Below are 15,975 nucleotides of genomic sequence, written 5' to 3'. Positions count from 1 at the left end.
TCGTTATGTTTATGTTTTCTGCCATCCATGACCGTTTCGCAGACACCACGGTAAATCGTGGCTGTTTACCATGCCATTGCCGCACCACTTCAATAACTTACAGCATAAACAACTTCAAAGCGTCGCGACTGCAAGAAACGGGCGTCGTATTAGCGTCGCATTAACCATACCACCTCTCTTTCCCAGCGCTGCTGTCTGGTTCTTCCGAGAGCACCACGAGCTCCTCGGCATCCGACAGCACCATGGAGCAGCTGTACGCCAGCGTCCGTCAGCCTCCTCCAGCCTACTCGTTCAGGAGCGAAACCCCGCGCACACTGTCCCTGTCCCCTCCCGGGAGCATCTCAAAACCCGAGCTCGACTTCCGAGAGAGCTCCTTCGTTACCTCCGCTGAGATGGATGTCCTCCGACACAATCGGTCAAGGTCATCCTCTCTGTTCAAGTCCACGCGCTTCTGAGGCGGGCGCGTGGGCGTCGCGTTGGTCAAGGCGTTGGCCATGCTCCCCAGTGTGTCTGTGGCTCCCTCAGCTGTGGTCTACGGCGCCCGCGGCGGCGCCCGCGGCGCCTTGCCGCTGGCGGGTAGCCGGCGCTTGTCAGTGCGCCTGCGCGGGGGAGGGCGAGGGGCGGGGTTGTTGGTCGGACGGGTCGAGCCGCGGGGAGGCGTCAGTACGGGACGGAGCGTCGCGAGTGTGTGGTGTGTTGTGTGGCGGGCGGAGCAGCGGCGGCGTGGCGGTGGGCGCTGCGGTACCGTACCGAGGAGAGAGGGAGGGAGAGCTGCACACGTCCAGAGGAGAGAGGCCGGAGCCATGTCCAACAGACGGACACTCGGAGAAAATCACGAAGGTGGGTGATTGGCAATTGTGATAGGGCTCGAGGCAACTTTTATCCGTGTATGAAGTATATCGGGCTGAAGTCGGTTGCTGTTAACAGGCAATAAAGTAAACTGAATGGATTCGATGCATTATTTTCTGCTAATGGCGTGTGATATGTTCAGAAGAATTTATTGTTTCCTGTACTGCTTCATGGAAGGAGTTTTTAATGCGCCGCTGCAATAAAGATTGATATATTGTCGTTCTCTTCATCCGTATTGAACTTGCCTAATGTTGCTTGTACTGTTTGAAACTGATTTGGGCTTGGAATGTCTATTTTTAATGAAAACGCAGACGATACCCTTTCCAAATGCGACTTTGTATTCTCGTGGTAATTTTATATCATGATATAGCAAGATCGGTCACTGCAGTGCATCCTACCTACATTATATTGGCCCGTAATTACTTTGCAAGCATAGTAGACGCTTATAAGCAGATGATGAAGTTAATGAATGTTTTGTAAATTTAAATTTATACTTAGAATTATGTGTTTTAACTAATTAATTCAACATAAAGGCGTTTTGTTATGAAACTCAAAGACCAGACAAAGAAAGGAATCTGAGGAAATGGGGAAGTAATGTCCAAACTACAAATGACTATAAAATTCGTCAACTGAATCGCTACACCGTGATTATTCGCACTTGCTCAAAATTTCCTAATTAGCGATTCATGCTCATCATTTCAATGTTTACTCTGCATCAACTCAGTATATGCCACATCCAGTGGCGTCACCACGGTTTCAGAACTTCTAGGGACACTTTTCCAGGGCGTCGCCACAAACCTTTGCTTGAGTCTGGTCGGCAATACCCACCTACCCCCAAATCTGCGTACCTCGTTGGATTTCGGCCACTCTAATTTAAAAACGAGGGAGAATAATTAATATTTAGTTGGAAAAAACGAAGAAGTTACGCGGTAGTAGGCATGTTCTTCGATCATGAAACGCATGCCCACATCCTTCTGCCTATGCATGCAGGGACGGTCGCAGACTTGGCGTTTGAGGGGGAGGGCAACTTGGCAAAGAGGCCCTGTCGACCCTCGGGAGGCCCAGTGCCTCCCGAGCCCCATTATTGCAGGGCCCCCATTATTAACATACCGGCCTTTGAGGCCGGTATGGTAATATGGGGCCGCTATGGTAATTTGATGGCCGCCAGACATGGGCACGGATCCCAGACAACCATTCACGGAAATCGAGATGGCCATTAGATAAACGGTCTTCAAGCATGAAATCATGGTGGAAAACATGGCTAATAAAAGCCTCTCAATGAACCAACTGTTTTGCACTCCTTCAAAGTTTACAGTTTTGAGAAACTCCCTCAAGATCCATCTCGAATCCATGATCACGAATCATGATCACGAATCATGATTCGTGATCATGGATCCGAGATGGATCTTGAGGGATTTTCTCAAAACTGTAAACTCTGAGGGAATGCAAAATGGTTGGTTCGTTGAGAGGCATCTATAAGCCATGTTTTCCACCATAATTCCACGCTTAAAGACCACTAATCTAGTGGTCATATTGATTTTCGTGTTTGGTCGTCTGGGATCCGTGCCCATGTCTGATGGCCGCTATGGGGCTATGGGGCCCCAGAGGCCGGTGTGGGCCCTCAGAGGCCAGTGCGTGACGCCCAAAGGTAAGTCTTGGGCCCCAGAGAACAAAATACGGCCATCAGTGGCCGGTTTAGTGACCTCATAGGCTGGTTGGGGCCCATAGAGACCAGTTTGGGACCCGCAGAGGCTAGCGTGGGGCCTCAGGTGTCAGTGTGGGGCTTTTAAAGACTGGTATGGGTCCTCAGAGACCGGCATCGATCCTTCAGAAGCCAGTACGGGCCCTCAGAGGCACATAAGGGCCAGTCTTGGGTCTCCAGGGCAGAAACTGGGCCATCAGAGGTCGGTGTGTTTAGAGGTCGGTTTGGGCCCTCAGAGACCAGTTTAACGGCCTCAGAGACCAGTAAAGGGCCTAATGGCAGTTTGAGACCATAAGAGGCCGACTTGGGCTCTCAGAGGCTAATGTGGGTCCTTACAGGCAGGCATGGAACACTCAGGGGTCAGTGTAGGGCCCTAAAAGACCGGCATGGGCTGGCGTTGGACCCCAGAGGCCAGCAGAGGGCCCTCAGAACCCAAGATAACCCCCCCCCCCCAGAGGCCAATGCAGGCCATAAAAAGGGCCGTTATCGGATCTTCCGAATCCAGTGCGGGACCCTCCGAGGCTAATATTGGCCCTTACATGCCAGCATGGGGCCTCATAGGTCAGTGTGGGGTCCTAAAAGACCGGCATGGGCCAGCGTTGGACCCCAGAGACCAGCAGAGTGCGCTCAAAAGCCAAGCTTGGCCCTCAGAGCCCAGAGGCCGATGCGGGCCCTTAGAGGCGGTCATCGGGTCTTCAGAATCCAGTGCGGGGCCCTCAGAGGCTAATATGGGCCTTACAGGCCAGCATTGGGGCATCTGAGGTCAGTGTTGGGTCCTAAAAGACCGGCATGAGCCAGTGTTAGATTTCACAGACCAGCAGAGGGCCCCAAAGGCCAAAATAGGCCTCAGAGGCCGATGCAGGCCCTTAGAGGCCGGCATCGGGTCTTCAAAATCAAGTACAGGGCCCTCAGGGACACGTATAGGTTAGTCTTGGTACCCCAGAGACATAAATGCCACCAGAGGCCGATGTGAGGCCCTCAGACGCCGGATGGGCCCCTGAGGCCGGTTTAGGAGCTCTTTAAGGCCAGCGGAGGGCCCTCAGAGGTCAATGCGGGCCCTCCACGGTCAATGCGGGCGCTTGACCACCACGGAAGGGCCCTCAGAGGTCAGTGTAGGACTCTCGAAGACCGGTATGGAGCTGTTAATAGCTGGCGTGGGTTTCTTGAGCCTCGTGACAATCGAATAAGGGCCGGGGCCCCATCGCTTGTTTTTGGGGGGGGGGGCAAATTATATGATGACCCCTGATTTTCACTGGGGCGGGGGCATGGCCCTGATGCCTCCCCCCTCTATCCGCCGTCTCCGATCCCCATTCCGATGTTCCAGAGGAAATTGATCTAGGAAATGTTAGCTTGACCAGCGGCCGGCCCAGAGCGGCGGCCCAGTACTGCCCTGATCCTGACCTCCCGCCGGGTCCACGCACACTGTGGTGACCAGCCCCTCATACACCTGAGTCTGCCCCAGCTCGTAACCGGCGGGCAGCTGCATATCGTCTTCGGTCGGGTTTATAAGCTGGACCAGTATGTAACCAGCCGAGTTCGTTTCAGCAATCATGCTGGGCACCTCCAGAATCGGCTCGGGTGTCTCCTCGGGTGACTGGGAAACAAACTCGACCAATTTCTCGGACGAGTGCCGGCCTGCCGTACCCAGCTTTACGGCGACCACACGCACGTGCCTGGAGGCTGGAGGGCACCGTCATATCTGTATAAGGGAGGCACATCGCTCGCGGGCCTTTTTATTTACCGTGGCGATGTTGACGCGACCGTTCCCAAGGCAAAACAAATGTGTTCGGAGAGCTGAGCAAGTTGCGCCGTTATCATGTCCCGGGTTCTTTGCGTGTCCCCAGTAGAGGGAACTCCAAAAACTTCTAGGGACAATCCCTAGTAGTTTTCGATGATTTCAAAACTTCTAGGGACAATGTCACTCCGCCTTTTGGTCCCATGTTTATCATCTGGGGTCATACGGGCGCGCCAGCCCGGCCTTAGTTCGGATTATTGATCTAATCAGGCTACTATGCTTAATATCAATCACCTGCTCCTCCCGGACAGCTTATAATGACGTCATTGGCTCACCGTCGCTCTATTAGCCGGTCATCAGTCATCGGTTTCGATGGGTTGCCTCTCTGACGCGCTGCATGTTTACTATCCCAAACGAGGTGCGGTTTTTGGTCGTGTGCTAATCTTTGAAGCTTCCGCTGTTCCGCCGGCCATTCAGGCTTATTAGTAACGGGAAAGGGGCGACCACCAGGGCCAAGTTTATCGCCGAGATCTTTTGTGAGTCACAGCGTCGACCCCCGTGTGATTCATCCGGTTCACTTGATTTATGGACGGGCTGCCTGGAACTGTCCCCCATAGCTCCCCGAAAGCCGCGTGCCCTATCGCCCCCCCTCCCCTACCGTTCCCGCGCCGCCGTCACGCAGACCCCCCCCCCCCTCCCCGCTCACTTGAATCCGGGTCCGCACCACTTGCATATGGATCGGCGGGCGTCAGATTGGAGACGGATCGGCGCGACACGCGACCAGCTATCTGCTCCGAATCACGGCAGGAGGTCGTCCTTTAGGGCCGACGACCGGGAGATCGGGATCTTCCCCTTTTGACTGCGGAGATCTGGATCTCTCCTCAGACCGTCAATGTTATCGTGGTAAGGGCGGTTTGGTGTATCTCGGTGCGGAAACTCCCGAGGGAGGGGTAGGCTGTGAGAGTTCTGAGGGAAGTCTAATTAAAAAATTGGGACAGCGCACAACCTCTGGGTTGGGGTATCTTTGAAGTTAAAACCCCTAAATACCTACTTGAGGAGGACACAGCACTCAGGAATTTGTGGACTGCCGGCAGAATCTCTGGGAATTTGAAAGTTATGTTGGTATATTTTTAACCGTTTGAGAAACTTGCGGAATGAGGTCAGAAGTTTGCATTGGCTCTTCGACGACTCGAGAGACTCATTGATGCTAGAATATTTCGAGCATTTGAAGCGAATCTTAACTAATGGTAAAAGGAAACAGATCGTTAGTTGTTTATCGACGATAAGTACATTTCCCCTTTGATCTCACTTGACATTTTTTTTTTGTCTACCGATTAGACACTAAAATCGCTAGTCATGCGACAGCCCAGCTAGTTCCCCTGCGGCCAGTCTTTGCTACAGGCCATTTTACCGTGTAGTTTGGACGACCCCGGCTGCCGGGATGTTGGCTGGTCAGCCGACGGACGCCTCCTGCTGATAGCGCCGCCAAGACGTTTGTCCGCCTGTCGACGACATCGGGCTCCATCGGACCGAGATGGAGAGCCGCCGTGTCGTGGGAAAGGTCCATTTCACGTCGGCCCGCCTTCAAAGACCAGTCAGTGGCCGCAGCTGACGTGCGCGCCGCGTATGACAGGCGCGTTTGACACGCGCGTCCATGTCACTGCAGCACGAGGTATGAGGTTTTTGACAGGCGCTCAGCACGAGCGGCAGAGGAGGCGGCGGAGCTGTCAAACCGCCTGCCATCATGCAGCTGTCTGGGGCGTCTCAGACACGCACAACTGCCCACCTGGCGCGCGGCGCGTGTTAACAAGGCGGCCGCCGGCTCTGATCGTTTCCGGATCCGGGCCGGGCCGGCGGTGTTCCGACCAGCTGCCGGTGTCCGTCCCGTGTCCACCTCTCCGCTCTGTCGGGGTTCCTCTCTCCGCCCCGCCCACCAGAGGAGAGGGTGAACTCCCTCGCTCTACCCCAACCCCGTCGGCGGGGATCTCACTCGAACGGCGACGCACGCGGCGCTAATGAAGCGAGGTGGAGACGCGGCCTGTTTGCGACATCCCCACCGCACGCGCCACGCGGGGAGAGAGCGTCTTCGGGCGTCCCGCGCCGCACGCGTGCCGTCTCGAGCGTCAACGCCGCACGCGCCTGTCCTTCCCGGCGGTGTTTGGTATCTCGGCGGCTGTTTTGTAGCCGGGACTGTAATTGCCGGAACTGGGGGAGATAACGGGGAGGGAGGCGCAGGTGACGGACGCTCACCCCGACTCAGAGGTCAGGTTTCACGGGTGATTGATCTGCGGCTAAATCGGGGCCGATCGTGGCCAAATCCGGCGGCCAATTTTCTCTCTCTGGGGATCGAGGAGATCCGCCCGTGACGCAGAAGTCCGCGGATGGGAGTCGCACTGACCCGTCACAGATCAAAGCGCGATACAAAAACCATGAACAGCGGCCGGATGCCGGGTGAATCTCAATTCGCCGGCCGGTGGGCAGCCAGATGTGTTTCTGGTGCGGCAGATCGCAACCAGGTTAAAACCGGCCGCGGCCGCGGAGAATACTGAGCGCCGGCACAATGCGGCGCGGCGACGCGCGCTCGATCTTGCGTGCCTTTTTACGGCTCGGGAAAATGTTCGCTGACGCTGACGTATCGGGGCCTGCCGAGATAGCGTCATCGCGCGCGGCACCGGCCGCTCCGCTCACCGCGGCGGCGCCAGGTAGGCTGTGCCGCAGCACACACCGCCCACCGGTACAGCCTACCGACGCAGGCGCCGAGCGGAGCTCTCACGCATGCCGTGCGGCAGATCACAGGCGGATTCACCGGGACGAAATAAATTCAGGTATGCGTCCCAGATGCGTGAGTGGCATGCTAAAAAGCCCGCGTCGCATCCTTGATGTAGCCTAGTTCTAAGAATCCGGAATACGTTGGGAGCACTCTCAGAGAACCCTCGTAGACGTTTGGCTCATTTTATCCGTGACTTCTGCCGGGCTACGTGCCGGCTGTAAGGTGGTCAGGCGGCAGAACCACTCCGTTTGATTACATTCGGCCATCGAGATCATCGCCATCAAGATGCCGCGATCCAGACTTGTATACACACGAGGTCTATCTAGCGGCGCGCGTAGGGGCCATTCTGGGCTCGTAAAGGCCGCGCCGGCGCTCCTGCCTATTCCTACCAGCGCGTCTGTTTATCCGCTTGTCACAATGAGATCATTAGCCTCACAAAAACTAACAAACAGCCGCGCCCTGTGACGAGGGGGGGGGAGCTGATCGCCCGGAGATCACCCTGACCACTGCCGGACGCAGCAGGTGGGCTAGTGACGTCACAGGGCAGCAGTTCCTCGCAGTGAAATTTGTGGTGATGTGAGGCCGATTTTGGCCCACGACGAAGAAGCGATGTGACTTTTGGCGGATGGTTGGATTTGTCGGCCGTTGATAACGAGGTCGTGAAGTAGATGTTTGTCTGGTGTGACATACAGGCGGTGTTTGTCACGAGTTCTGACGACATCATGGCGCCGTAATGGCACGTTTGTTATATTTTATATCCTCTGACCGGTCCGCCTAAGGCCCCCGGGGATTTCGTCGCCAGGTCCCAGCCCAGACAAGTGAGATACGAGAGTGAGGAGTTGTTAGCGTGTGAATGGTAAGCGAAGGATTTTTCTTTTGGCTATAGCGTCATGCATTACCCGGGAATAGGTGTGCTGTTTATTCTTCTGCTTAGTGTGATCTAAAGAGCTGACCTATATTTAGATAATGCACGATGAGCGAGCTCAGGTTCCCAGGAAATTAAGTAACATATTTTAGTCAAACGCTGTAACTACAGAACAGTTTAATATGAATATAAAACAGTCGCAGTGGAGGGACTCTGTCTTTGCAACAAAGAATATTTTCCAGTTCGTCTATTTATTTTTCGTAACTGACATGCCTACACCAAATAGTATAAATGTGCCATGACATGCAATCACTTAGATTTTACATCACATTTACCTTAGGTAGACGTTCATTTCTTCGTTGAACAAAACGAAAAACATACTCTTGCATCATACTCGGAAGAGCTTCACGTGTTTATCCGTTTATGCGATATCACTGATGGTTTTGATATGACGTGATGAGTTCGTAAGCATTTTTCCTCAGACCTTGCAGACTGCTCTAATAAAGCGTGCACTTCTACATCTGGTTCTGGCGATGCTAACTCTAGTGCACGCTTTTCACATCCCCTTCTCGGTTGGGATAAACGTATTCCGGTGCATGGACCATTTCACATTTGTGAAGTGCAGAAAGAGCAGATGCATACGACTCTTTTCAACAGCCATAAGTGTAAGCGAGTTCTTCCATGCTCTCCCTAACCCGTCCTCTCCAGTCGCCAGACCTTGCACCCCTCCCCTGTTTTGGCCTGCGTGTGACCGAAATAATGCTGGTGGCGACGGGCTGAAGAGCCAACCATCAGCGGAAGGGGCCCGTGAGTTTGACAGGAAACACGTGACTGAAGACGAGCGCATCTCCAGCGGAACCCTCCTCTGCACCGTGTGATAAGAGGAGAGGAGCTCAGGGGAAAGGGACAAGGCGGTCGCCTCTCTAGCTCGTTTACAGACAGACAAAAGCAAATGCTGTCTTAGGGACATAATTTGTGATCATTGCAATTTTTCATTCAGCTTTGCCCTCAGATGACACATCCTCAGATGACAAGATTTATGTATTCATGCCTTCATTGTAACATTAATATGCTGTATGCAGTCATTTCCAAGCTCTCCCGACACGGCATCGCCTTCCTTTCTGAGAAGCGTCAGTGCAGGACGGCCCGGGACGCCGCGCCGGGAGGAAGCGTCAGGCCCGGCGGCGCGAGGACACCGGGTAGGAAGCGTCAGCCCGTCACCCGTCAGCCCCGTCGGCAGCTCTGTCATCGAGCGCGTTAGTCAGCGTTTGTTGACGGCCTGCCGCGGCCGGCGCCGGTGCTAAAAGCGTGCGGTGTAAACACACCTTCCGCGCGGCATTGCACGCCGCTATTCTGGTGACCGGCGGACGCAAACACGACTCACCCACCGGGCTACTGTTGTGGCGGTATGGGAGGGGACGGCTGCAGATGCACCGGACCCGCGCCCCGGGCAGGGCGTGTTTGTGGCACAGGGGTGGGGAGGCTGGATTAGCCACCACCCGGAGTGACGGGTGTGTATTTACACGGTGATCTGCATCTATTTGGAAATTTTGTTTGCAAACATTTGACCGAAGGTGTGAGACTAAAGTACTGTCTCCACGTGTAAACATTTTCGGTTTTTACGCGTTTTAGCAAACGAGAGTTTGCGCTTTTTTTCGCTTTTTAACAGACGCTTTTGCGAGTTTTGCGAGTTTTTCGCTTTTTACGATTTTAGTTTGTCAGCCTTTCAGAACAATTACAATTTCAGAGAAAGAACATCTTTCTCCGCCCTTCGTGCGCTGTATGCCGTGGCCCTCTTGTCCCACAGGGCAGGTATCTGGCGCACGGCTTCTATTAACCCTTCGATTTTCGCTGTAAAGATAGTTATATGAGTATCATCACGTTACCCTATTGTTATCACCGCTATGACATCAGTTAATTATCAATTATCTGAAATGATCTGATATCGTTATATCTGTTATCCATTGACTCACTATGTAATTATTTGACATCCACATCGTTGGAATAGCAACATAAGTTATTGGTATGGTTGTCTGAGTACTTGCCATGATCATTGGCTTAATCAAATTGCGTTTCATCGCTTTTCACACTTTCCATTGCATCCACTTCACCGTAAAATGGTATTAACCCGCGCACCGACGGGGGGGGGGGCGGATATCCGCCCCCCCCCTGAGGTTTTTCGCGAATAGCGGGAAAACCGCGGCGCGTAGCGCCGCGAAATTTTGTATGACTATTCCCTTATCAATTTTACACATGGTGTGCAATTTTGAACCTCCTATCTTTCAAGGTCAGGTCACCAGGTCACTTTGAATGACCCAACCTCAAGTCACTTTTTTGCAACTTTGTCACCGTGCCAGAGCTACAGTAGATGTCGGAGGCCTTTGAAAGTCGCAGGATGTTATTAGGTCATTAGTAGCTACAATTTGTATATCTCGGAATTTTGATATCGGTGACCTAAGGTCAGGTCAATTTCGCGACCTCCCCATTATAAGTCAATGGGGGAAAAATCAACTCCCTGTTTTTACCACTAAAACGGGTCGGAATGGCCCCATATACCATACATGACTTCATATACGATCAACCTTCACTACCTTGAGGTCTGTTTTGCTGTTGGGCAGCTGTGAGGTCATGTGACGTCATCAAAGGTCACCAAAGGTTTTTGGCCAATAACTCCGTACAGGAACAAGATACAGACGCGTGGATGGTCTCATTGTGTTCAGCTCGTCAAGACGCATCGAATGATATACATGATGACCTCGAGGTCACGTGACCTGAGGTCAACCTTTGACCTTGACCTTTCGAGGTCAACATATATATCATTCGATGCGGATTGACGAGAGGATCACGATGATGCCCTTAGTTTGTTCCTATCTTGACTAATTCGAAAGTTATTCGAGAAAAACTCTCTCCATATTTAGCGCCGCCATTTTGACTTTTTCGACCCCTGTGACGTCATCTTTGACCTGACCTGAAAATGACCTTAGTAAAAATTGTAGATCTTGACCGTGCGTATCCGATGCCGTTTACCGCTTGTCGCTATCTTGCTTCGTTCTCGAGATCTCAGGGGGGGGGGCGGTCATCCGCCCCCCCCCCCCCCCGTCGGTACTAAGTTGGCGCAGACCCCCGTCGGTGCGCGGGTTAATAGCAGAAGGATTACCTTTTTAGCCTTGTCAAAAACCGGAAAACTTTCATTCGATCCAAATGTTTGGATAAAATCGCGCGTTTTTACAAATGAGAGTTTTGCGTTTTTTAAAGGTTTTACGAGTTTTGCATGACACCAGCATGACACAACTGACGCGTTTTACGAGTTTTGCAGTTTTTTGATTTTATGAAGCCACGCGTTTTTCGATTTTTGACAAATCTTCCGCCGTGGAGATGGCACCGTGTAATTTAATGGTACAGATCAACGCCGGATCATGAAAAACTCGCAAAACATCAAAAAAGCGTGAAAACGTCATTAAAAACGCGCAAAACATGTACCGTGGAGAACGACCTTAATGCCCTTTTCCTTATTATTTAGCCCGGGTGTCCCAAAAGTAAGGTCATGATTTAAAACTTAAATATCTCGAGAAGTAAGAGTCCGAATCACTTCCAATGTTAACACGTGCAAGGTACATCCATAAAATTATTTTCTTGCATGCTTAAACCATTTTTGATCATAACTACACCGAGCAGTAGGCATAAAACTGAGAAGGTCGAAATTCAACTCTTAGAGAGGGTCCGTCATTAAAACAAAGGGTCAATATCGCCCAGTTTTCGGCCCTAAGCAGACCCTATCAGCTCGCCCTATCTCTGAACTCATGCATAGTTTCGCCTCAACCGGTAAAACGTCAGAAAAAAGGTATAATGTACGCACAGGGCATGTATACTTAGCCACCTGTGCTTCGAGGTCCTGAGGACGACAGCGGGAATCGGGTGACAATAAATCAAGAGAGGTGGCGGAGGCCCGAGAGTCCTCCCAGTGGTTCTTCCGCTCGTCGCAACGCAGCTGTGCCGACACCATCAGCCAGCAGTGGTTTCAGCAGGATGGAGACTATGCTTGCACCGTCCTGAAGATCATGCATTGTCTCCGAGAGTGGATGTGAGATCCCGTAATTTTCAGTCAGGGCAACGCCATTGAATGGCCTCCGCGGTCACCTGACGTTACACCTTCATATTTTTATTCTCTGGATACACAACAGAAAGATTGTCTTTCAGGACAACCCAACGAGCCGGGAAGAACTAAATAATGACCCCTTCGAGCAAACATAGGCGGCATCTCACCAGAGAATCGCTCCAGAATAGTGGAGGAAGTCAAACGTAGTCTATTCATGCACGCGGCCCGAAATGGTAGCCATGTAGAAAAACAGCAAATGTGGGGCTACGAGCCAATGTATTGACTCATATGTATGTCAGAATAAATTTTTTATAAAATGCTGTTTCATATGATGTCCTATTTATATCTATCCATCGCGTATTTTTGGCAGTGTGGCCAAAACAAATGATGACCTTACTTTTGGGACACCCGGTAGACGACAAATTCCATTTCATTAGTCAGCTTTTGAAACTAGGAAAAGGTTTTAAAACGTGAAATGCTCCCATTATCACGTTGTGACGATCCAATCACCCCTTCCCAAACCATTTGTCCTCCGAAAAGGTATAATAGTAGGATTACTTTACCGACCCATGCCTCCCATGGTAAGGTGGTTCACTGCTCGGGCGGGGTCCCACCGGTGACGCCTGCGGAGTGCGACTCGCTCCGTCTCTCTCCGTCGCGTGTGGCACCCGTTTTTGGCTCCCAGGATGGAGCCGTGCTCCACGAGGGTCCGCACACCGATATTCATTACTCTCCCTCGCAGAGCAGCCTCTCGCACAGACGATAGGTTTATGGCTTTTGTGATCTATGGCCGCGGCTGGCCTGGCCATACCAGCTAATTTTGGATACTCAACGGAGTAGTTGAACTGGGCATCTTCACACAACTTTTCACTAATCGGGCGTATCGTTTACAACTGACAAAAGTGTTTTATGGGGTGTGGTGGGTGGAAGATACTTCTTTTTGAGGCAAGGGACAGGGTTAAAACGTCGCGTGTGGGTCGTGAATGATGTATCACCCGCTGTCGAAGCGCCGCAGCATTTGGATATGGGTACCACGGTGATGAAACCAGTCAGTCGAGTAGCGCAATGCTGGAAAATAAAACAGTCTATGAAGCTAGTGATCGACCTTCTGTAGTACAAAGCATTTAAATTAGGTTGAATGCGATGTAAACATCGGTTTCCCCCGTAGGAAGTTGAATCGGATGGCTCCTTACCTGCAGTCGCTTGTTGCGTCTCATCCGGCCACACCTGACCGGTGACGTTTTACCTGCAATGACCTGATCAGTCATCACACCATGCCCTCTGTGGTGAAGACATAAGCGACTGAACAGCCTTGATCGCTGAGTGGCTGGACCGGCGTCCCGCTGTGAAGGCTGGCAGCGGCGCCGCTGGATTATTTATCCTGCCGACTGTGAGCGCCGCACTGGCACCGGCACAGGTCTCTGGGCGGTGTCCTCCCGCGCTAAACGGCGCCCCTGGGGAGCCGAGTGGGACATGACCCACCTCCCAACCTCGTGATGGCGTTAATTAATGGGGAAGGCATCGCCGGCAGGAGGATTAGGCGCTCTTCGGAAACGAAATGAACAATCGGGGCCTTGCAAAGGGGTTGCAGCCGTAGGAAGGTCGTGATGGGAATGGAAAGATGCGGACTGGCACTGCGGAGTACTTACGATCGGAATGTTTTCGCAAAACATCCTTAAAAAAAAGAATCCTTAATGAGGAAAACCCACGTCTGAACAAGGCACTAAGCTTGGATGCCCGTCTCTGGCTCTTATTCACAAAATAATGTAGCCACGTGGCGGGGTCACATATCCGCCGAGGCTATTTGGGCGCATCACGCGCCATGTTCTATATGTGTTGACGGTCCGTATGGGCGCGATGCCACACTCTGGTCCCCTCATCTCTTGGCTGGACCACCCTCGAAACACAGTTCAAGTGGGCAGCAGTGACAACAGTTTCATCACCCGCTGGCAGCCGCCGCTGCCTCCCCGACCCTGGTGATGTCACACCTGAACCCGTGACCCCGGTCCGCCCGGGATCACGTGACGTCACACACAGCGATCGGCGACGTCACGGCGGCGCCGGGGGTAATGAGGCGTGGCTCCGAGCGGCCGCGTCCTCAGCCGACCAGCGCCGCGCCGCCGCTGACCTGGCAAACAGATAACGACGGCTGCGGAGGCCGCCTTCCTGCGCTCAGACAAATTCAGCCCGTCTGAGAGAAACTGCCAGCGGCGGCCCTTTATTTGTGGAGAAGTGGGGAGCCGCCAGCCGAGCTCAGCCCCAATGCGGCCGCGTCTTTTGTGAAGCTCTTTTTAATTACTGCATTCTCACGGTTGGCTCGGCTGACGAATTGTGGCGTCATCATTTTCAGTCGCACGCAGCGGCTTGATGTGGATTTTTTCCGCTGTCGGCTGTTCTTAACGTGCCTACGGAACTTGGTCTGGTGGGGTTGCGGTCGGCGCTTTCTGGCTGGCTCGCTGCAATTTTCCGCGAAGGAGAGTATGCTGAGAATGTGCCATTTCTGGCGAAATTCTGGACTGGGAGCAGAATGTCAAGCTGATGGTAGGACCACCAGCTTTGGACAGCGTGAGGTCATTTTATGTTGAACAGGACAGACCCAGACTCGTTCGCCGTCTCCTTTGATTAGTCATCAATTAAAGTTTTGCATTATTTTAATTAAGTAGTCAAGAAAAATATTGGAAATAAAAAGTGCTTCCCGTGTATAAAAATTATTTGAATTACGAATGCAACTCTAACTTACTGCCCAACACCTAATATTCTTAGATCGTTAAAACCTTAAAGGAAGGGTGCCACCTTTTGGACACAACGCAGTTTTTACAAGATTAGCCTCACATGAACCTAAAAACCGGCTTCACTTACCTATGCTCGAGACGGTCAGCATTGAATCCGCACGTGAAGTTATCATTTGCCAGTTTTGCTGCCAGCATTTGGGCAGGCAAAAATCTTCAGCACTATTTCCTCGTCGTGTTAAGGGTATTTTATAAAACATGAAATCAGCAAAGGTATGTATAAAAGTTATACTTTTGAAGCATGTTTTATCATTTTGAAAGGGTATATTTTTTCTTTATGGTATACACTTAAGTTTTAAAATTTTAATTGGGAAGTTTTTCTAGTAAGTTGCATGAAGGGTGAAGGGTTCCATAGATCTCTTAAGCATTGTAAAGGAAAAACCTTTACTCGACTTATTTGATGTTCTTTTCTGATGTTCTTTCTGATGTTCTTTTGATGAAACCTTTAGTTCAAATCATGTTATCTTCTTTCTTTTTATTTGTTCATCTTTTTGTCTCAGTTGCGCCATCAATGCAAATGGCAGAATGATATGTTGCCATGACAACAGGATATGCCAGCCGTCCTAGCTGCCACATCAAACGACCTTGAGTTGTAGTGGTGATATAAACAACGATCTTTTTTTTTTGGCCAATGTATTAAATGCAATGTTTCGGTTTTTTGTATATTGTGGACGCGCTAACCACGTCTAAAAATTCAAATAAGTAAAATAGATTCATAGAACAAAAATTTCGGAAGGTGGCACCCTTCCTTTAATACGCTGAAAGGTCTAAATTCAAACTTCATCTTTCTTGTGTCACCTTCTATGTTACTCTCTTTTTCTCTTGTAATAAGTCATCAATCGGTAGCATTGTCACGCCCCAGGGGACATCCCCGACCGACGACCGACCGCTGATGGAAACGTCGGCCCATCTGCGACAAATCTGACGCGCCGCCGCGCCGACGGCGACTCGGTGACAATATTGGCGCACCGGCGGCCGCTGACCGCCGCTAAATCATCGTTATCGGCGCGGTCCAGCGGCGGTATCCGCCGCGCCGACAGACCCCCAGCTGGGCGGCGCTTATTGCGCGTGCGGCGGCGGATCAGACAGCGGCCCCAGCTGGGACACTTTCAGCCCGGATCAGAGACGACCCCAACGACCCACCACCGCTGCTATAGCCGTAACGACAG

General features: G+C 51.8%; 1 protein-coding gene across 1 annotated transcript in view; it reads left to right on the top strand.

Moving 5' to 3' along the window:
* The first annotated feature begins 452 nt into the window (after nt 1-452).
* LOC122371985 overlaps nt 453-15,975 on the top strand; it is a 46,530-nt gene continuing 31,007 nt past the window's right edge. The window contains exon 1 of the mRNA XM_043348800.1: nt 453-840. Coding sequence (XP_043204735.1) covers nt 495-840 — 346 coding nt within the window. The 5' untranslated portion in view covers nt 453-494. The remainder of the gene's footprint in view (nt 841-15,975) is intronic.

The sequence above is a fragment of the Amphibalanus amphitrite genome, unplaced genomic scaffold (assembly GCF_019059575.1).
Source record: "Amphibalanus amphitrite isolate SeventyFive unplaced genomic scaffold, NRLGWU_Aamphi_draft 001303F_arrow, whole genome shotgun sequence".
In the NCBI taxonomy this organism is placed as follows: Eukaryota; Metazoa; Arthropoda; class Thecostraca; order Balanomorpha; family Balanidae; genus Amphibalanus; species Amphibalanus amphitrite.
This window is presented reverse-complemented; position numbering and strand designations above follow the sequence as displayed.